Below are 22,960 nucleotides of genomic sequence, written 5' to 3' on the forward strand. Positions count from 1 at the left end.
GAAGAGAGCTATGAGACTACTCCTCCTCCTGCAGGGTGATATATATATAGAAGAGAGCTATGAGTCTACTCCTCCTCCTGCTGTGTGATATATATAGAAGAGAGCTATGAGTCTACTCCTCCTCCTGCAGGGTGATACATATATATAGAAGAGAGCTATGAGACTACTCCTCCTCCTGCAGGGTGATACATATATAGAAGAGAGCTATGAGTCTACTCCTCCTCCTGCAGGGTGATATATATATAGAAGAGAGCTATGAGTCTACTCCTCCTCCTGCAGGCTGATATATATAGAAGAGAGCTATGAGACTACTCCTCCTCCTGCAGGGTGATATATATAGAAGAGAGCTATGAGACTACTCCTCCTCCTGCAGGGTGATACATATAGGAGAGAGCTATGAGTCTACTCCTCCTCCTGCAGGGTGATATATATATAGAAGAGAGCTATGAGTCTACTCCTCCTCCGGCAGGGTGATACATACAGAAGAGAGCTATGAGACTCCTCCTCCTCCTGCAGGGTGATATATATAGAAGAGCGCTATGAGTCTACTCCTCCTCCTGCAGGGTGATATATATAGAAGAGAGCTATGAGACTACTCTCCTCCTGCAGGGTGATACATATAGAAGAGAGCTATGAGTCTACTCCTCCTCCTGCAGGGTGATATATATAGAAGAGAGCTATGAGTCTACTCCTCCTCCTGCAGGGTGATACATACAGAAGAGAGCTATGAGTCTACTCCTCCTCCTGCAGGGTGATACATATATATATAGAAGAGAGCTATGAGTCTACTCCTCCTCCTGCAGGGTGATACATATAGAAGAGAGCTATGAGTCTACTCCTCCTCCTGCAGGGTGATACATATAGAAGAGAGCTATGAGACTACTCCTCCTCCTGCAGGGTGATACATATAGAAGAGAGCTATGAGACTACTCCTCCTCCTGCAGGGTGATACATATAGAAGAGAGCTATGAGTCTACTCCTCCTCCTGCAGGGTGATACATATAGAAGAGAGCTATGAGACTACTCCTCCTCCTGCAGGGTGATACATATAGAAGAGAGCTATGAGACTACTCCTCCTCCTGCAGGGTGATACATATAGAAGAGAGCTATGAGTCTACTCCTCCTCCTGCAGGGTGATATATATAGAAGAGAGCTATGAGACTACTCTCCTCCTGCAGGGTGATACATATAGAAGAGAGCTATGAGTCTACTCCTCCTCCTGCAGGATGATATATATAGAAGAGAGCTATGAGACTACTCTCCTCCTGCAGGGTGATACATATAGAAGAGAGCTATGAGACTAATCCTCCTCCTGCAGGGTGATATATATAGAAGAGAGCTATGAGTCTACTCCTCCTCCTGCAGGGTGATATATATAGAAGAGAGCTATGAGTCTACTCCTCCTCCTCCTGCAGGGTGATATATATAGAAGAGAGCTATGAGACTACTCCTCCTCCTGCAGGGTGATATATATAGAAGAGAGCTATGAGTCTACTCCTCCTCCTGCAGGATGATACATATATAGAAGAGAGCTATGAGACTACTCCTCCTCCTGCAGGGTGATATATACAGAAGAGAGCTATGAGACTACTCCTCCTCCTGCAGGGTGATATATATAGAAGAGAGCTATGAGACTACTCCTCCTCCTGCAGGGTGATATATATAGAAGAGAGCTAAGAGTCTACTCCTCCTCCTGCAGGGTGATACATATAGAAGAGAGCTATGAGACTAGTCCTCCTCCTGCAGGGTGATATATACAGAAGAGAGCTATGAGTCTACTCCTCCTCCTGCAGGGTGATATATATATAGAAGAGAGCTATGAGACTACTCCTCCTCCTGCAGGGTGATATATATAGAAGAGAGCTATGAGTCTACTCCTCCTCCTGCAGGGTGATACATATATAGAAGAGAGCTATGAGACTACTCCTCCTCCTGCAGGGTGATGTATATAGAAGAGAGCTATGAGTCTCCTCCTCCTGCAGGGTGATACATATAGAAGAGAGCTATGAGACTACTCCTCCTCCTCCTGCAGGGTGATACATATAGAAGAGAGCTATGAGTCTACTCCTCCTCCTGCAGGATGATACATATAGAAGAGAGCTATGAGTCTCCTCCTCCTGCAGGGTGATATATATATAGAAGAGAGCTATGAGTCTACTCCTCCTCCTGCAGGATGATATATATAGAAGAGAGCTATGAGACTCCTCCTCCTCCTGCAGGGGGATACATATAGAAGAGAGCTATGAGTCTACTCCTCCTCCTGCAGGGTGATATATATAGAAGAGAGCTATGAGACTACTCCTCCTCCTGCAGGGTGATACATATAGAAGAGAGCTATGAGACTACTCCTCCTCCTGCAGGGTGATACATATAGAAGAGAGCTATGAGACTACTCCTCCTCCTGCAGGGTGATATATATAGAAGAGAGCTATGAGTCTATTCCTCCTCCTGCAGGGTGATATATATATAGAAGAGAGCTATGAGACTACTCCTCCTCCTGCAGGATGATACATATAGAAGAGAGCTATGAGTCTCCTCCTCCTGCAGGGTGATATATATATAGAAGAGAGCTATGAGTCTACTCCTCCTCCTGCAGGGTGATACATATAGAAGAGAGCTATGAGTCTCCTCCTCCTGCAGGGTGATACATATAGAAGAGAGCTATGAGTCTCCTCCTCCTGCAGGGTGATATATATAGAAGAGAGCTATGAGTCTCCTCCTCCTGCAGGGTGATATATATAGAAGAGAGCTATGAGACTACTCCTCCTCCTGCAGGGTGATACATATAGAAGAGAGCTATGAGTCTCCTCCTCCTGCAGGGTGATACATATAGAAGAGAGCTATGAGTCTCCTCCTCCTGCAGGGTGATATATATAGAAGAGAGCTATGAGACTACTCCTCCTCCTGCAGGGTGATATATATAGAAGAGAGCTATGAGACTACTCCTCCTCCTGCAGGGTGATACATATAGAAGAGAGCTATGAGTCTACTCCTCCTCCTGCAGGGTGATATATATATAGAAGAGAGCTATGAGACTACTCCTCCTCCTGCAGGGTGATATATATAGAAGAGAGCTATGAGTCTACTCCTCCTCCTGCAGGGTGATACATATAGAAGAGAGCTATGAGACTACTCCTCCTCCTGCAGGATGATACATATAGAAGAGAGCTATGAGTCTACTCCTCCTCCTGCAGGGTGATACATATAGAAGAGAGCTATGAGTCTACTCCTCCTCCTGCAGGGTGATATATATATATAGAAGAGAGCTATGAGACTACTCCTCCTCCTGCAGGGTGATATATATAGAAGAGAGCTATGAATCTACTCCACCTCCTGCAGCGTGATATATATAGAAGAGAGCTATGAGTCTACGCCTCCTCCTGCAGGGTGATATATACAGAAGAGAGCTATGAGACTACTCCTCCTCCTGCAGGGTGATACATATAGAAGAGAGCTATGAGTCTACGCCTCCTCCTGCAGGGTGATATATACAGAAGATAGCTATGAGACTACTCCTCCTCCTGCAGGGTGATATATATAGAAGAGAGCTATGAGTCTACGCCTCCTCCTGCAGGGTGATATATACAGAAGAGAGCTATGAGACTACTCCTCCTCCTGCAGGGTGATACATATAGAAGAGAGCTATGAGTCTACTCCTCCTCCTGCAGGGTGATATATATAGAAGAGAGCTATGAGACTACTCCTCCTCCTGCAGGGTGATACATATAGAAGAGAGCTATGAGACTACTCCTCCTCCTGCAGGGTGATATATATAGAAGAGAGCTATGAGTCTACTCCTCCTCCTGCAGGATGATACATATAGAAGAGAGCTATGAGTCTCCTCCTCCTGCAGGGTGATATATATAGAAGAGAGCTATGAGTCTACTCCTCCTGCAGGGTGAATCAGATATAACATAACCAGCTCTTACCCTGTAGTCATATGTTGCATCTGGGTTTTCATCACAGGCGATAACCTCTGGCGCCATCCAATAGGGTGTGCCAATGAAAGTGTTTCTTCTCCCAACTGTGCGATCCAGCTGGGCACTAACCCCAAAATCAACTGGGACATGAAGAGTGTGAGGAGAAAAGAGAAAGAGGAGAGAATGTGGTAAGATACAGAAAAGCTCAGGTGGTACCAGATCAGCGAGGACAGGGTAGCATCGGCACCACCCATCTCTTCAGTTCTACTCACCCAGCTTCACCTCGGCATTCTCAGTCAGCAGCACGTTCTGCCCTTTGATGTCTCGGTGGATGACCTTGTGAGCATGAAGGTGGGCCAGGCCCTACAGACGACACAAACAATAACATCTACTTCACATCAAGAATAGACAATCGCTTAAAAAGCAATATCCATATATACAACGGACATTCAGGGTTGTTCCCGCTGGTTCTAGTGAAGGGAAATCTCAATGCTACAGTGACATTTAGAGAGCAAATGCTCCTGGGCACCAAGTGCGGTCCAAAAATTAACGAATCTACACAAAGCTGTGTCCTGAAACCTATCCAAAATATGTGAGGTGAGCTTGGCAGATCACCCAACACCAGACAGTGAGCCCATCCTCACCACCCAACACCAAATGTGAGCCAGCTCCGATTGCCAATCACCACAACCTCACCCAAAACCAGACTGTCAGCCCAACACCACAATGATTCCAAACGCACAACACAACATCAGATAGTGAGACCAACCTCATCACCAAATGTGAGCCGAGCCTCATCACTCATCACCACAACCTCACTCAACACGAGACTGTAAACCCAACTTCACGACCAAATACCAGGCAGTGAGCCAAACCTGATCACCCAACTCCAGACAGTGGACCCAACCTCACAACCCGACACCAGACAGCAAGCCCAACCTCACAACCCAACACCAGACAGCAAGCCCAACCTCACAACCCTACACCAGACAGCAAGCCCAACCTCACAACCCTACACCAGACAGCAAGCCCAACCTCACAACCCTACACCAGACAGCAAGCCCAACCTCACAACAAGACAGCAAGCCCAACCTCACAACCCAGTACCAGACAGTGCAACCAGCCTCACAACCCAACACCAGACAGTGATCCCAACCTCATAACCCAACACCAGACCGTGATACCCACCTCATAACCAAACAGCAGACAGTGATCCCAACCTCATAACCAAACAGCAGACAGTGATCCCAACATCATAACCAAACAGCAGACAGTGATCCCAACATCATAACCAAACATGTCATTGGTTATTTGTGTAAAATTATTATATGTCTTGTTAATTGATTTATGCTCAGGATACTGTATATATAGGTTATAATACAACACCAGATAGTGAGCCTTACTTCACAACACAAAAACAAAATGTGAGCCCAACCTCACCACCCAACATGAAATGTGAGCCCAACCTGACCACCAAACATGAATCCAGCAGATCACCAATTACCACAACCTTACCCAACACCTGAAAGTGAGTCCCACCTCAGCACCAAACGCCAGACAGTGCACCAAACCTCACACCCCAACGCCAGACAGTGCACCCAACCTCACAATCCGACACCAGACAGTGCACCCAACCTCACAACCAAACACCAGACAGTGCACCCAACCTCACAATCCGACACCAGACAGTGCACCCAACCTCACACCCCAACGCCAGACAGTGCACCCAACCTCACAATCCGACACCAGACAGTGCACCCAACCTCACACCCCAACGCCAGACAGTGCACCCAACCTCACAATCCGACACCAGACAGTGCACCCAACCTCACAACCAAACACCAGACAGTGCACCCAACCTCACAATCCGACACCAGACAGTGCACCCAACCTCACAACCAAACACCAGACAGTGCACCCAACCTCACACCCCAACGCCAGACAGTGCACCCAACCTCACAACCAAACACCAGACAGTGCACCCAACCTCACAATCCGACACCAGACAGTGCACCCAACCTCACAACCAAACACCAGACAGCGCACCCAACCCCATAACCCAACACCAGACAGCGCACCCAACATCAGATTCCAACATTAAATTTGAGCTCAACCTCAAACACCAAATTTGAGCATAACAGATAACCCATTACCACAACTTTACCCAATACCTGAAAGCGAGCCCAACCTCAGCACCCAAAACCATACTGTAATCCCAACCTCTCCCCCAAACACTAGACTGTGAGCCTAACCTTACCAACCAAAACCTAATGTAAACCCGGCGGGAACACCACCTCTCCAAACTACAGTGAGCTCAACTTCCTTATCCAATATCAAATGTGAGCCCAACACCACCAAACCACATCCAAAACCAGACTGTGAGCACAACTCAACAACCCAACGCCAGACTGTGACCTCATCCACCACAACCTCACCGAACACCAGATTGTGGGCCCAACCTCCCAACCCAACATAAAATGTAAACCCAATTTCAAAAGCAAACTAAGCTAATCCTGATCACCCATCACCACAATCTCATCCAACAAAAGACTGTAAGCAAGGTCCATTATGGGAGATATTTAGGGGTGCAAAGGTCACAAAGATGTCATGGTGGGGCTAGGAGCCTGCCATTGGGAAAGACATGACGGAGTGATCTTCCACTCACCCGCAGGATTTCGCGGCATATGTAGGCGATGCAGTCTTCCTTTAGAGCATTCCCTTTAGTGTTTTTCACAAGATCTGTGACCGATCCAGCTCCACAGAACTCCATCACCAGCTGCCGGAAGACCGAAGAAAAAATGAGTGCAGAAACAGTAACCAACAGGGGGCAGTAATGAAATCTTAAAGGGCAGTCCTATCACAATTTCCCAATAGGTCAATCAGACACGTCATTAAATTGAGCAGCTGCAACCCCGATGTTCCCAAACATTGGCCCAGTCCCCACCCTATAAGTTGCTGCACATGTCCCGCTGTAACGTCCATCGTCTGATGAGGATTGGACTGAAATTCTTGAGGGTCACAGCTGCTGGGACCCCACAATCTCACTTCTATGACTGACACATCCTAGGTGTTCCATAACTAATGGCGATAGATTGTCAGCTCTGCAGAGTCTCACCCAAAGCTGGTCGTCATTTCCGGGGGGGCTCTTTTTGATGAAGGCTCCGTAATACGTTGCGATGTTGCGGTGGTGCGAATACTTCTTCAACATGTTAATCTCCTGCTTAATCTCCTCCTCTTCATCCTGCGTAAAAAGCAGCACAAAACACACAATGGCGTCATATTGTCACACTCTGAACACAGAAGATCTTGGGTGGTTAGTTCATGTTATATTCCCCCAGCATAAATATACAACTCCCCCAAAACCTTCACTAAACATGGCGCCCTCACCTCAGTAACATCCATGACCTTGATGGCAGCGAGCTGACCCGTCTTGACATGACGACCCTAAAAGAGGAAAGAGAAAGACAGAGAGGACACTGGGTCAACCCATCAGTACAAGGAGGGTGCAGTGTATAATTATAGATTACATAGAGCAAAACTACCAACATAGAAGATAAAGGCAACAACGGCCTGTATAACCCTGCAGGAGGAGGAGTAATCTCATAGCTCTCTTCTATATGTATCACCCTGCAGGAGGAGGAGTAGACTCATAGCTCTCTTCTATATATATCACCCTGCAGGAGGAGGAGTAGACTCATAGCTCTCTTCTATATGTATCCCCCTGCAGGAGGAGGAGTAGTCTCATAGCTCTCTTCTATATGTATCACCCTGCAGGAGGAGGAGGAGTCTCATAGCTCTCTTCTATATGTATCACCCTGCAGGAGGAGGAGGAGTCTTATAGCTCTCTTCTATATATATCACCCTGCAGGAGGAGGAGTAGTCTCATAGCTCTCTTCTATATATATCACCCTGCAGGAGGAGGAGTAGTCTCATAGCTCTCTTCTATATATATCACCCTGCAGGAGGAGGAGTAGTCTCATAGCTCTCTTCTATATATATCACCCTGCAGGAGGAGGAGTAATCTCATAGCTCTCTTCTATATGTATCACCCTGCAGGAGGAGGAGTAGACTCATACCTCTCTTCTATATGTATCACCCTGCAGGAGGAGGAGTAGACTCATAGCTCTCTTCTATATGTATCACCCTGCAGGAGGAGGAGTAGTCTCATAGCTCTCTTCTATATATATATCACCCTGCAGGAGGAGGAGTAGTCTCATAGCTCTCTTCTATATGTATCACCCTGCAGGAGGAGGAGTAGACTCATAGCTCTCTTCTATATATATCACCCTGCAGGAGGAGGAGTAGTCTCATAGCTCTCTTCTATATGTATCACCCTGCAGGAGGAGGAGTAGTCTCATAGCTCTCTTCTATATGTATCACCCTGCAGGAGGAGGAGTAGTCTCATAGCTCTCTTCTATATATATCACCCTGCAGGAGGAGGAGTAGACTCATAGCTCTCTTCTATATGTATCACCCTGCAGGAGGAGGAGTAATCTCATAGCTCTCTTCTATATATATCACCCTGCAGGAGGAGGAGTAGTCTCATAGCTCTCTTCCATATGTATCACCCTGCAGGGGGAGGAGTAGTCTCATAGCTCTCTTCTATATATATCACCCTGCAGGAGGAGGAGTAGACTCATAGCTCTCTTCTATATATATCACCCTGCAGGAGGAGGAGTAGACTCATAGCTCTCTTCTATATATATCATCCTGCAGGAGGAGGAGTAGTCTCATAGCTCTCTTCTATATATATCACCCTGCAGGAGGAGGAGTAGACTCATAGCTCTCTTCTATATGTATCACCCTGCAGGAGGAGGAGTCTCATAGCTCTCTTCCATATGTATCACCCTGCAGGAGGAGGAGTAGTCTCATAGCTCTCTTCTATATGTATCACCCTGCAGGAGGAGGAGTAGACTCATAGCTCTCTTCTATATATATCATCCTGCAGGAGGAGGAGTAGACTCATAGCTCTCTTCTATATATATCACTCTGCAGGAGGAGGAGTAGTCTCATAGCTCTCTTCTATATGTATCACCCTGCAGGAGGAGGAGTAGTCTCATAGCTCTCTTCCATATGTATCACCCTGCAGGGGGAGGAGTAGTCTCATAGCTCTCTTCTATATATATCACCCTGCAGGAGAAGGAGTAGACTCATAGCTCTCTTCTATATATATCACCCTGCAGGAGGAGGAGTAGACTCATAGCTCTCTTCTATATGTATCACCCTGCAGGAGGAGGAGTAGACTCATAGCTCTCTTCTATATATATCACCCTGCAGGAGGAGGAGTAGACTCATAGCTCTCTTCTATATATATCACCCTGCAGGAGGAGGAGTAGTCTCATAGCTCTCTTCTATATAGATCACCCTGCAGGAGGAGGAGTAGTCTCATAGCTCTCTTCTATATATATCACCCTGCAGGAGGAGGAGTAGTCTCATAGCTCTCTTCTATATATATATCACCCTGCAGGAGGAGGAGTAGACTCATAGCTCTCTTCTATATATATATCACCCTGCAGGAGGAGGAGTAGACTTATAGCTCTCTTCTATATATATCACCCTGCAGGAGGAGGAGTAGACTCATAGCTCTCTTCTATATATATCACCCTTCAGGAGGAGGAGTAGACTCCTAGATCTCTTCTATATGTATCACCCTGCAGGAGGAGGAGTAGACTCATAGCTCTCTTCTATATGTATCACCCTGCAGGAGGAGGAGTAGTCTCATAGCTCTCTTCTATGTAGATCACCCTGCAGGAGGAGGAGTAGTCTCATAGCTCTCTTCTATATATATCACCCTGCAGGAGGAGGAGTAGACTCATAGCTCTCTTCTATATATATCACCCTGCAGGAGGAGGAGTAGACTCATAGCTCTCTTCTATATATATCACCCTGCAGGAGGAGGAGTAGACTCATAGCTCTCTTCTATATATATCACCCTGCAGGAGGAGGAGTAGACTCATAGCTCTCTTCTATATATATCACCCTGCAGGAGGAGGAGTAGACTCCTAGATCTCTTCTATATATATCACCCTGCAGGAGGAGGAGTAGTCCCATAGCCCTCTTCTGTATGTATCACCCTGCAGGAGGAGGAGTAGTCTCATAGCTCTCTTCTATATATATCACCCTGCAGGAGGAGTAGACTCATAGCTCTCTTCTATATGTATCACCCTGCAGGAGGAGTAGACTCATAGCTCTCTTCTATATGTATCACCCTGCAGGAGGAGGAGTAGACTCATAGCTCTCTTCTATATGTATCACCCTGCAGGAGGAGGAGTAGTCTCATAGCTCTCTTCTATATATATCACCCTGCAGGAGGAGTAGACTCATAGCTCTCTTCTATATGTATCACCCTGCAGGAGGAGGAGTAGTCTCATAGCTCTCTTCTATATATATCACCCTGCAGGAGGAGGAGTAGTCTCATAGCTCTCTTCTATATATATCACCCTGCAGGAGGAGGAGTAGTCTCATAGCTCTCTTCTATATGTATCACCCTGCAGGAGGAGGAGTAGTCTCATAGCTCTCTTCTATATGTATCACCCTGCAGGAGGAAGAGTAGTCTCATAGCTCTCTTCTATATGTATCACCCTGCAGGAGGAAGAGGAGTAGACTCATACCTCTCTTCTATATATATCACCCTGCAGGAGGAGGAGTAGACTCATAGCTCTCTTCTATATATATCACCCTGCAGGAGGAGGAGTAATCTCATAGCTCTCTTCTATATATATCACCCTGCAGGAGAAGGAGTAGACGCATAGCTCTCTTCTATATGTATCACCCTGCAGGAGGAGGAGTAGACTCATAGCTCTCTTCTATATATATCACCCTGCAGGAGGAGGAGTAGTCTCATAGCTATCTTCTATATATATCACCCTGCAGGAGGAGGAGTAGACTCATAGCTCTCTTCTATATATATATCACCCTGCAGGAGGAGGAGTAGACTCATAGCTCTCTTCTATATATATCACCCTGCAGGAGGAGGAGTAGACTCATAGCTCTCTTCTATATATATCACCCTGCAGGAGGAGGAGTAGACTCCTAGATCTCTTCTATATGTATCACCCTGCAGGAGGAGTAGTCTCATAGCTCTCTTCTATATATATCACCCTGCAGGAGGAGGAGTAGTCTCATAGCTCTCTTCTATATATATCACCCTGCAGGAGGAGGAGGAGACTCATAGCTCTCTTCTATATATATCACCCTGCAGGAGGAGGAGTAGTCTCATAGCTCTCTTCTATATGTATCACCCTGCAGGAGGAGGAGTAGTCTCATAGCTCTCTTCTATATGTATCACCCTGCAGGAGGAGGAGTAGTCTCATAGCTCTCTTCTATATGTATCACCCTGCAGGAGGAGGAGTAGACTCATACCTCTCTTCTATATATATCACCCTGCAGGAGGAGGAGTAGACTCATAGCTCTCTTCTATATGTATCACCCTGCAGGAGGAGGAGTAGACTCATAGCTCTCTTCTATATATATCACCCTGCAGGAGGAGGAGTAAACTCATAGCTCTCTTCTATATATATCACCCTGCAGGAGTAGGAGTAGACTCATAGCTCTCTTCTATATATATCACCCTGCAGGAGGAGGAGTAGTCTCATAGCTCTCTTCTATATATATCACCCTGCAGGAGGAGGAGTAGACTCATAGCTCTCTTCTATATGTATCACCCTGCAGGAGGAGGAGTAGTCTCATAGCTCTCTTCTATATATATCACCCTGCAGGAGAAGGAGTAGACTCATAGCTCTCTTCTATATATATCACCCTGCAGGAGGAGGAGTAGACTCATAGCTCTCTTCTATATATGTATCACCCTGCAGGAGGAGGAGTAGACTCATAGCTCTCTTCTATATATGTATCACCCTGCAGGAGGAGGAGTAGACTCATAGCTCTCTTCTATATATATCACCCTGCAGGAGGAGGAGTAGACTCATAGCTCTCTTCTATATATATCACCCTGCAGGAGGAGGAGTAGACTCATAGCTCTCTTCTATATGTATCACCCTGCAGGAGGAGGAGTAGACTCATAGCTCTCTTCTATATATGTATCACCCTGCAGGAGGAGGAGTAGACTCATAGCTCTCTTCTATATATGTATCACCCTGCAGGAGGAGGAGTAGACTCATAGCTCTCTTCTATATATGTATCACCCTGCAGGAGGAGGAGTAGACTCATAGCTCTCTTCTATATGTATCTCCCTGCAGGAGAAGGAGTAGACTCATAGTTCTCTTCTATATGTATCACCCTGCAGGAGGAGGAGTAGTCTCATAGCTCTCTTCTATATATATCACCCTGCAGGAGGAGGAGTAGACTCATAGTACTCTTCTATATGTATCACCCTGCAGGAGGAGGAGTAGACTCATAGCTCTCTTCTATATGTATCACCCTGCAGGAGGAGGAGTAGTCTCATAGCTCTCTTCTATATGTATCACCCTGCAGGAGGAGGAGTAGACTCATAGCTCTCTTCTATATATATCACCCTGCAGGAGGAGGAGTAGTCTCATAGCTCTCTTCTATATATATCACCCTGCAGGAGGAGGAGTAGACTCAAAGCTCTCTTCTATATATATATATATATATATCACCCTGCAGGAGGAGGAGTAGACTCATAGCTCTCTTCTATATATATCACCCTGCAGGGGGAGGGGTAGTCTCATAGCTCTCTTCTATATATATCACCCTGCAGGAGGAGGAGTCTCATAGCTCTCTTCTATATATCACCCTGCAGGAGGAGGAGTAGACTCATAGCTCTCTTCTATATATATCACTCTGCAGGAGGAGGAGAAGACTCATAGCTCTCTTCTATATATATATATATCACCCTGCAGGAGGAGGAGTAGACTCATAGCTCTCTTCTATATGTATCACCCTGCAGGAGGAGGAGTAGACTCATAGCTCTCTTCTATATATATATCACCCTGCAGGAGGAGGAGTAGACTCATAGCTCTCTTCTATATATATCACCCTGCAGGAGGAGGAGTAGACTCATAGCTCTCTTCTATATATATCACCCTGCAGGAGGAGGAGTAGACTCCTAGATCTCTTCTATATGTATCACCCTGCAGGAGGAGTAGTCTCATAGCTCTCTTCTATATATATCACCCTGCAGGAGGAGGAGTAGTCTCATAGCTCTCTTCTATATATATATATCACCCTGCAGGAGGAGGAGGAGACTCATAGCTCTCTTCTATATATATCACCCTGCAGGAGGAGGAGTAGTCTCATAGCTCTCTTCTATATGTATCACCCTGCAGGAGGAGGAGTAGTCTCATAGCTCTCTTCTATATGTATCACCCTGCAGGAGGAGGAGTAGTCTCATAGCTCTCTTCTATATGTATCACCCTGCAGGAGGAGGAGTAGACTCATACCTCTCTTCTATATGTATCACCCTGCAGGAGGAGGAGTAGACTCATAGCTCTCTTCTATATGTATCACCCTGCAGGAGGAGGAGTAGACTCATAGCTCTCTTCTATATATATCACCCTGCAGGAGGAGGAGTAAACTCATAGCTCTCTTCTATATATATCACCCTGCAGGAGAAGGAGTAGACTCATAGCTCTCTTCTATATATATCACCCTGCAGGAGGAGGAGTAGTCTCATAGCTCTCTTCTATATATATGACCCTGCAGGAGGAGGAGTAGACTCATAGCTCTCTTCTATATGTATCACCCTGCAGGAGGAGGAGTAGTCTCATAGCTCTCTTCTATATATATCACCCTGCAGGAGGAGGAGTAGACTCATAGCTCTCTTCTATATATATCACCCTGCAGGAGGAGGAGTAGACTCATAGCTCTCTTCTATATATGTATCACCCTGCAGGAGGAGGAGTAGACTCATAGCTCTCTTCTATATATGTATCACCCTGCAGGAGGAGGAGTAGACTCATAGCTCTCTTCTATATATATCACCCTGCAGGAGGAGTAGACTCATAGCTCTCTTCTATATATATCACCCTGCAGGAGGAGGAGTAGACTCATAGCTCTCTTCTATATGTATCACCCTGCAGGAGGAGGAGTAGACTCATAGCTCTCTTCTATATATGTATCACCCTGCAGGAGGAGGAGTAGACTCATAGCTCTCTTCTATATATGTATCACCCTGCAGGAGGAGGAGTAGACTCATAGCTCTCTTCTATATATGTATCACCCTGCAGGAGGAGGAGTAGACTCATAGCTCTCTTCTATATGTATCTCCCTGCAGGAGAAGGAGTAGACTCATAGTTCTCTTCTATATGTATCACCCTGCAGGAGGAGGAGTAGTCTCATAGCTCTCTTCTATATATATCACCCTGCAGGAGGAGGAGTAGACTCATAGCTCTCTTCTATATGTATCACCCTGCAGGAGGAGGAGTAGACTCATAGCTCTCTTCTATATGTATCCCCCTGCAGGAGGAGGTGTAGTCTCATAGCTCTCTTCTATATGTATCACCCTGCAGGAGGAGGAGTAGACTCATAGCTCTCTTCTGTATGTATCACCCTGCAGGAGGAGGAGTAGCCTCATAGCTCTCTTCTATATATATATCACCCTGCAGGAGGAGGAGTAGACTCATAGCTCTCTTCTATATATATCACCCTGCAGGAGGAGGAGTAGTCTCATAGCTCTCTTCTGTATATATATATCACCCTGCAGGAGGAGGAGTAGACTCATAGCTCTCTTCTATATATATCACCCTGCAGGAGGAGGAGTAGACACATAGCTCTCTTCTATATATATCACCCTGCAGGAGGAGGAGTAGACTCATAGCTCTCTTCTATATATATCACCCTGCAGGAGGAGGAGTAGACTCATAGCTCTCTTCTATATGTATCACCCTGCAGGAGGAGGAGTAGACTCATAGCTCTCTTCTATATGTATCACCCTGCAGGAGGAGGAGTAGACTCATAGCTCTCTTCTATATGTATCCCCCTGCAGGAGGAGGTGTAGTCTCATAGCTCTCTTCTATATGTATCACCCTGCAGGAGGAGGAGTAGACTCATAGCTCTCTTCTGTATGTATCACCCTGCAGGAGGAGGAGTAGCCTCATAGCTCTCTTCTATATATATATCACCCTGCAGGAGGAGGAGTAGACTCATAGCTCTCTTCTATATATATCACCCTGCAGGAGGAGGAGTAGTCTCATAGCTCTCTTCTGTATATATATATCACCCTGCAGGAGGAGGAGTAGACTCATAGCTCTCTTCTATATATATCACCCTGCAGGAGGAGGAGTAGACACATAGCTCTCTTCTATATATATCACCCTGCAGGAGGAGGAGTAGACTCATAGCTCTCTTCTATATATATCACCCTGCAGGAGGAGGAGTAGACTCATAGCTCTCTTCTATATGTATCACCCTGCAGGAGGAGGAGTAGTCTCATAGCTCTCTTCTATATATATCACCCTGCAGGAGGAGGAGTAGACTCATAGCTCTCTTCTATATATATCACCCTGCAGGAGGAGGAGTAGTCTCATAGCTCTCTTCTATATGTATCACCCTGCAGGAGGAGGAGTAGACTCATAGCTCTCTTCTATATGTATCACCCTGCAGGAGGAGGAGTAGACTCATACCTCTCTTCTGTATCACCCTGCAGGAGGAGGAGTAGTCTCATAGCTCTCTTCTATATATATCACCCTGCAGGAGGAGGAGTAGACTCATAGCTCTCTTCTATATGTATCACCCTGCAGGAGGAGGAGTAGACTCATAGCTCTCTTCTATATGTATCCCCCTGCAGGAGGAGGTGTAGTCTCATAGCTCTCTTCTATATGTATCACCCTGCAGGAGGAGGAGTAGACTCATAGCTCTCTTCTGTATGTATCACCCTGCAGGAGGAGGAGTAGCCTCATAGCTCTCTTCTATATATATATCACCCTGCAGGAGGAGGAGTAGACTCATAGCTCTCTTCTATATATATCACCCTGCAGGAGGAGGAGTAGTCTCATAGCTCTCTTCTGTATATATATATCACCCTGCAGGAGGAGGAGTAGACTCATAGCTCTCTTCTATATATATCACCCTGCAGGAGGAGGAGTAGACACATAGCTCTCTTCTATATATATCACCCTGCAGGAGGAGGAGTAGACTCATAGCTCTCTTCTATATATATCACCCTGCAGGAGGAGGAGTAGACTCATAGCTCTCTTCTATATGTATCACCCTGCAGGAGGAGGAGTAGACTCATAGCTCTCTTCTATATGTATCACCCTGCAGGAGGAGGAGTAGACTCATAGCTCTCTTCTATATGTATCCCCCTGCAGGAGGAGGTGTAGTCTCATAGCTCTCTTCTATATGTATCACCCTGCAGGAGGAGGAGTAGACTCATAGCTCTCTTCTGTATGTATCACCCTGCAGGAGGAGGAGTAGCCTCATAGCTCTCTTCTATATATATATATCACCCTGCAGGAGGAGGAGTAGACTCATAGCTCTCTTCTATATATATCACCCTGCAGGAGGAGGAGTAGTCTCATAGCTCTCTTCTGTATATATATATCACCCTGCAGGAGGAGGAGTAGACTCATAGCTCTCTTCTATATATATCACCCTGCAGGAGGAGGAGTAGACACATAGCTCTCTTCTATATATATCACCCTGCAGGAGGAGGAGTAGACTCATAGCTCTCTTCTATATATATCACCCTGCAGGAGGAGGAGTAGACTCATAGCTCTCTTCTATATGTATCACCCTGCAGGAGGAGGAGTAGTCTCATAGCTCTCTTCTATATATATCACCCTGCAGGAGGAGGAGTAGACTCATAGCTCTCTTCTATATATATCACCCTGCAGGAGGAGGAGTAGTCTCATAGCTCTCTTCTATATGTATCACCCTGCAGGAGGAGGAGTAGACTCATAGCTCTCTTCTATATGTATCACCCTGCAGGAGGAGGAGTAGACTCATACCTCTCTTCTGTATCACCCTGCAGGAGGAGGAGTAGTCTCATAGCTCTCTTCTATATATATCACCCTGCAGGAGGAGGAGTAGTCTCATAGCTCTCTTCTATATATATCACCCTGCAGGAGGAGGAGTAGACTCATAGCTCTCTTCTATATATATCACCCTGCAGGAGGAGGAGTAGTCTCATAGCTCTCTTCTATATATATCACCCTGCAGGAGGAGGAGTAGACTCATAGCTCTCTTCTATATGTATCACCCTGCAGGAGGAGGAGTAGTCTCATAGCTCTCTTCTATATATATCACCCTGCAGGAGGAGGAGTAGACTCATAGCTCTCTTCTATATGTATCACCCTGCAGGAGGAGGAGTAGTCTCATAGCTCTCTTCTATATATATCACCCTGCAGGAGGAGGAGTAGACTCATAGCTCTCTTCTATATATATCACCCTGCAGGAGGAGGAGTAGACTCATACCTCTCTTCTGTATCACCCTGCAGGAGGAGGAGTAGTCTCATAGCTCTCTTCTATATATATCACCCTGCAGGAGGAGGAGTAGTCTCATAGCTCTCTTCTATATATATCACCCTGCAGGAGGAGGAGTAGACTCATAGCTCTCTTCTATATGCATCACCCTGCAGGAGGAGGAGGAGTAGTCTCATAGCTCTCTTCTATATGTATCACCCTGCAGGAGGAGGAGTAGTCTCATAACTCTCTTCTATATATATCACCATGCAGGAGGAGGAGTAGTCTCATAGCTCTCTTCTATATATATCACCCTGCAGGAGGAGGAGTAGACTCATAGCTCTCTTCTATATGTATCACCCTGCAGGAGGAGGAGTAGACTCATAGCTCTCTTCTATATCTATCACCCTGCAGGAGGAGGAGTAGACACATAGCTCTCTTCTATATATATCACCCTGCAGGAGGAGTAGACTCCTAGCTCTCTTCTATATATATCACCCTGCAGGAGGAGGAGGAGTAGACTCATAGCTCTCTTCTATATATATATCACCCTGCAGGAGGAGGAGTAGTCTCATAGCTCTCTTCTATATGTATCACCCTGCAGGAGGAGGAGTAGTCTCATAGCTCTCTTCTATATGTATCACCCTGCAGGAGGAGGAGTAGTCTCATAGCTCTCTTCTATATGTATTACCCTGCAGGAGGAGGAGTAGACTCATAGCTCCCTTCTATATATAGATCACCCTGCAGGAGGAGGAATAGACTCATAGCTCTCTTCTCTATGTATCACCCTGCAGGAGGAGGAGTAGTCTCATAGCTCTCTTCTATATGTATCACCCTGCAGGAGGAGGAGGAGTCTCATAGCTCTCTACTATATATATCACCCTGCAGGAGGAGGAGTAGTCTCATAGCTCTCTTCTATATGTATCACCCTGCAGGAGGAGGAGTAGTCTCATAGCTCTCTTCTATATGTATCACCCTGCAGGAGGAGGAGTAGTCTCATAGCTCTCTTCTATATGTATCACCCTGCAGGAGGAGGAGTAGACTCATACCTCTCTTCTATATATATCACCCTGCAGGAGGAGGAGTAGACTCATAGCTCTCTTCTATATGTATCACCCTGCAGGAGGAGGAGTAGACTCATAGCTCTCTTCTATATATATCACCCTGCAGGAGGAGGAGTAAACTCATAGCTCTCTTCTATATATATCACCCTGCAGGAGAAGGAGTAGACTCATAGCTCTCTTCTATATATATCACCCTGCAGGAGGAGGAGTAGTCTCATAGCTCTCTTCTATATATATGACCCTGCAGGAGGAGGAGTAGACTCATAGCTCTCTTCTATATGTATCACCCTGCAGGAGGAGGAGTAGTCTCATAGCTCTCTTCTATATATATCACCCTGCAGGAGGAGGAGTAGACTCATAGCTCTCTTCTATATATATCACCCTGCAGGAGGAGGAGTAGACTCATAGCTCTCTTCTATATATGTATCACCCTGCAGGAGGAGGAGTAGACTCATAGCTCTCTTCTATATATGTATCACCCTGCAGGAGGAGGAGTAGACTCATAGCTCTCTTCTATATATATCACCCTGCAGGAGGAGGAGTAGACTCATAGCTCTCTTCTATATATATCACCCTGCAGGAGGAGGAGTAGACTCATAGCTCTCTTCTATATGTATCACCCTGCAGGAGGAGGAGTAGACTCATAGCTCTCTTCTATATATGTATCACCCTGCAGGAGGAGGAGTAGACTCATAGCTCTCTTCTATATATGTATCACCCTGCAGGAGGAGGAGTAGACTCATAGCTCTCTTCTATATATGTATCACCCTGCAGGAGGAGGAGTAGACTCATAGCTCTCTTCTATATGTATCTCCCTGCAGGAGAAGGAGTAGACTCATAGTTCTCTTCTATATGTATCACCCTGCAGGAGGAGGAGTAGTCTCATAGCTCTCTTCTATATATATCACCCTGCAGGAGGAGGAGTAGACTCATAGCTCTCTTCTATATGTATCACCCTGCAGGAGGAGGAGTAGACTCATAGCTCTCTTCTATATGTATCCCCCTGCAGGAGGAGGTGTAGTCTCATAGCTCTCTTCTATATGTATCACCCTGCAGGAGGAGGAGTAGACTCATAGCTCTCTTCTGTATGTATCACCCTGCAGGAGGAGGAGTAGCCTCATAGCTCTCTTCTATATATATATCACCCTGCAGGAGGAGGAGTAGACTCATAGCTCTCTTCTATATATATCACCCTGCAGGAGGAGGAGTAGTCTCATAGCTCTCTTCTGTATATATATATCACCCTGCAGGAGGAGGAGTAGACTCATAGCTCTCTTCTATATATATCACCCTGCAGGAGGAGGAGTAGACACATAGCTCTCTTCTATATATATCACCCTGCAGGAGGAGGAGTAGACTCATAGCTCTCTTCTATATATATATCACCCTGCAGGAGGAGGAGTAGACTCATAGCTCTCTTCTATATGTATCACCCTGCAGGAGGAGGAGTAGACTCATAGCTCTCTTCTATATGTATCACCCTGCAGGAGGAGGAGTAGACTCATAGCTCTCTTCTATATGTATCCCCCTGCAGGAGGAGGTGTAGTCTCATAGCTCTCTTCTATATGTATCACCCTGCAGGAGGAGGAGTAGACTCATAGCTCTCTTCTGTATGTATCACCCTGCAGGAGGAGGAGTAGCCTCATAGCTCTCTTCTATATATATATCACCCTGCAGGAGGAGGAGTAGACTCATAGCTCTCTTCTATATATATCACCCTGCAGGAGGAGGAGTAGTCTCATAGCTCTCTTCTGTATATATATATCACCCTGCAGGAGGAGGAGTAGACTCATAGCTCTCTTCTATATATATCACCCTGCAGGAGGAGGAGTAGACACATAGCTCTCTTCTATATATATCACCCTGCAGGAGGAGGAGTAGACTCATAGCTCTCTTCTATATATATCACCCTGCAGGAGGAGGAGTAGACTCATAGCTCTCTTCTATATGTATCACCCTGCAGGAGGAGGAGTAGTCTCATAGCTCTCTTCTATATATATCACCCTGCAGGAGGAGGAGTAGACTCATAGCTCTCTTCTATATATATCACCCTGCAGGAGGAGGAGTAGTCTCATAGCTCTCTTCTATATGTATCACCCTGCAGGAGGAGGAGTAGACTCATAGCTCTCTTCTATATGTATCACCCTGCAGGAGGAGGAGTAGACTCATACCTCTCTTCTGTATCACCCTGCAGGAGGAGGAGTAGTCTCATAGCTCTCTTCTATATATATCACCCTGCAGGAGGAGGAGTAGTCTCATAGCTCTCTTCTATATATATCACCCTGCAGGAGGAGGAGTAGACTCATAGCTCTCTTCTATATATATCACCCTGCAGGAGGAGGAGTAGTCTCATAGCTCTCTTCTATATATATCACCCTGCAGGAGGAGGAGTAGACTCATAGCTCTCTTCTATATGTATCACCCTGCAGGAGGAGGAGTAGTCTCATAGCTCTCTTCTATATATATCACCCTGCAGGAGGAGGAGTAGACTCATAGCTCTCTTCTATATGTATCACCCTGCAGGAGGAGGAGTAGTCTCATAGCTCTCTTCTATATATATCACCCTGCAGGAGGAGGAGTAGACTCATAGCTCTCTTCTATATATATCACCCTGCAGGAGGAGGAGTAGACTCATACCTCTCTTCTGTATCACCCTGCAGGAGGAGGAGTAGTCTCATAGCTCTCTTCTATATATATCACCCTGCAGGAGGAGGAGTAGTCTCATAGCTCTCTTCTATATATATCACCCTGCAGGAGGAGGAGTAGACTCATAGCTCTCTTCTATATGCATCACCCTGCAGGAGGAGGAGGAGTAGTCTCATAGCTCTCTTCTATATGTATCACCCTGCAGGAGGAGGAGTAGTCTCATAACTCTCTTCTATATATATCACCATGCAGGAGGAGGAGTAGTCTCATAGCTCTCTTCTATATATATCACCCTGCAGGAGGAGGAGTAGACTCATAGCTCTCTTCTATATGTATCACCCTGCAGGAGGAGGAGTAGACTCATAGCTCTCTTCTATATCTATCACCCTGCAGGAGGAGGAGTAGACACATAGCTCTCTTCTATATATATCACCCTGCAGGAGGAGTAGACTCCTAGCTCTCTTCTATATATATCACCCTGCAGGAGGAGGAGGAGTAGACTCATAGCTCTCTTCTATATATATATCACCCTGCAGGAGGAGGAGTAGTCTCATAGCTCTCTTCTATATGTATCACCCTGCAGGAGGAGGAGTAGTCTCATAGCTCTCTTCTATATGTATCACCCTGCAGGAGGAGGAGTAGTCTCATAGCTCTCTTCTATATGTATTACCCTGCAGGAGGAGGAGTAGACTCATAGCTCCCTTCTATATATAGATCACCCTGCAGGAGGAGGAATAGACTCATAGCTCTCTTCTCTATGTATCACCCTGCAGGAGGAGGAGTAGTCTCATAGCTCTCTTCTATATGTATCACCCTGCAGGAGGAGGAGGAGTCTCATAGCTCTCTACTATATATATCACCCTGCAGGAGGAGGAGTAGACTCATAGCTCCCTTCTATATATAGATCACCCTGCAGGAGGAGGAATAGACTCATAGCTCTCTTCTCTATGTATCACCCTGCAGGAGGAGGAGTAGTATCATAGCTCTCTTCTATATGTATCACCCTGCAGGAGGAGGAGTAGTCTCATAGCTCTCTTCTATATATATCACCCTGCAGGAGGAGGAGTCTCATAGCTCTCTTCTATATATATCACTCTGCAGGAGGAGGAGTAGTCTCATAGCTCTCTTCTATATATATATCACCCTGCAGGAGGAGGAGTAGTCTCATAGCTCTCTTCTATATGTATCACCCTGCAGGAGGAGGAGTAGTCTCATAGCTCTCATCTATATATATCACCCTGCAGGAGGAGGAGTAGTCTCATAACTCTCTTCTATATATATCACCCTGCAGGAGGAGGAGTAGACTCATAGCTCTCTTCTGTATGTATCACCCTGCAGGAGGAGGAGGAGCCTCATAGCTCTCTTCTATATATATCACCCTGCAGGAGGAGGAGGAGCCTCATAGCTCTCTTCTATATGTATCACCCTGCAGGAGGAGGAGGAGTCTCATAGCTCTCTCCTATATGTATCACCCTGCAGGAGGAGGAGTAGACTCATAGCTCTCTTCTATCTAGATCACCCTGCAGGAGGAGGAGTAGACTCATAGCTCTCTTCTATATATATCACCCTGCAGGAGGAGGAGTAGTCTCATAGCTCTCTTCTATATATATCACCCTGCAGGAGGAGGAGTAGACTCATAGCTCTCTTCTATATATATCACCCTGCAGGAGGAGTAGACTCATAGCTCTCTTCTATATATATCACCCTGCAGGAGGAGGAGTAGACTCATAGCTCTCTATGTATCACCATGCAGGAGGAGGAGTAGTCTCATAGCTCTCTATGTATCACCATGCAGGAGGAGGAGTAGTCTCATAGCTCTCTTCTATATATATCACCCTGCAGGAGGAGGAGTAGACTCATAGCTCTCTTCTATATGTATCACCCTGCAGGAGGAGGAGTAGACTCATAACTCTCTTCTATATATATCACCCTGCAGGAGGAGGAGTAGACTCATAGCTCTCTTCTATACGTATCACCCTGCAGGAGGAGGAGTAGTCTCATAGCTCT

At 46.0% G+C, this 22,960-nt stretch overlaps 1 protein-coding gene across 7 annotated transcripts in view; it reads right to left on the reverse strand.

The window, feature by feature from the left end:
- Positions 1–22,960, reverse strand: part of MINK1 (misshapen like kinase 1) — a 90,006-nt gene that overhangs the window by 29,777 nt on the left and 37,269 nt on the right. For all 7 annotated transcript variants that reach the window (XM_075859270.1, XM_075859273.1, XM_075859271.1 and 4 more), the window contains exons 3-7: positions 7,308–7,364; positions 7,036–7,161; positions 6,586–6,696; positions 4,193–4,283; positions 3,930–4,060 (exon numbers count right to left, since the gene is read on the reverse strand). In XM_075859270.1, the coding sequence (XP_075715385.1) occupies positions 3,930–4,060; positions 4,193–4,283; positions 6,586–6,696; positions 7,036–7,161; positions 7,308–7,364 (516 nt within the window). The remainder of the gene's footprint in view (positions 1–3,929; positions 4,061–4,192; positions 4,284–6,585; positions 6,697–7,035; positions 7,162–7,307; positions 7,365–22,960) is intronic.

Source organism: Rhinoderma darwinii, chromosome 3 (assembly GCF_050947455.1).
Source record: "Rhinoderma darwinii isolate aRhiDar2 chromosome 3, aRhiDar2.hap1, whole genome shotgun sequence".
NCBI classification, from domain to species: domain Eukaryota; kingdom Metazoa; phylum Chordata; class Amphibia; order Anura; family Rhinodermatidae; genus Rhinoderma; species Rhinoderma darwinii.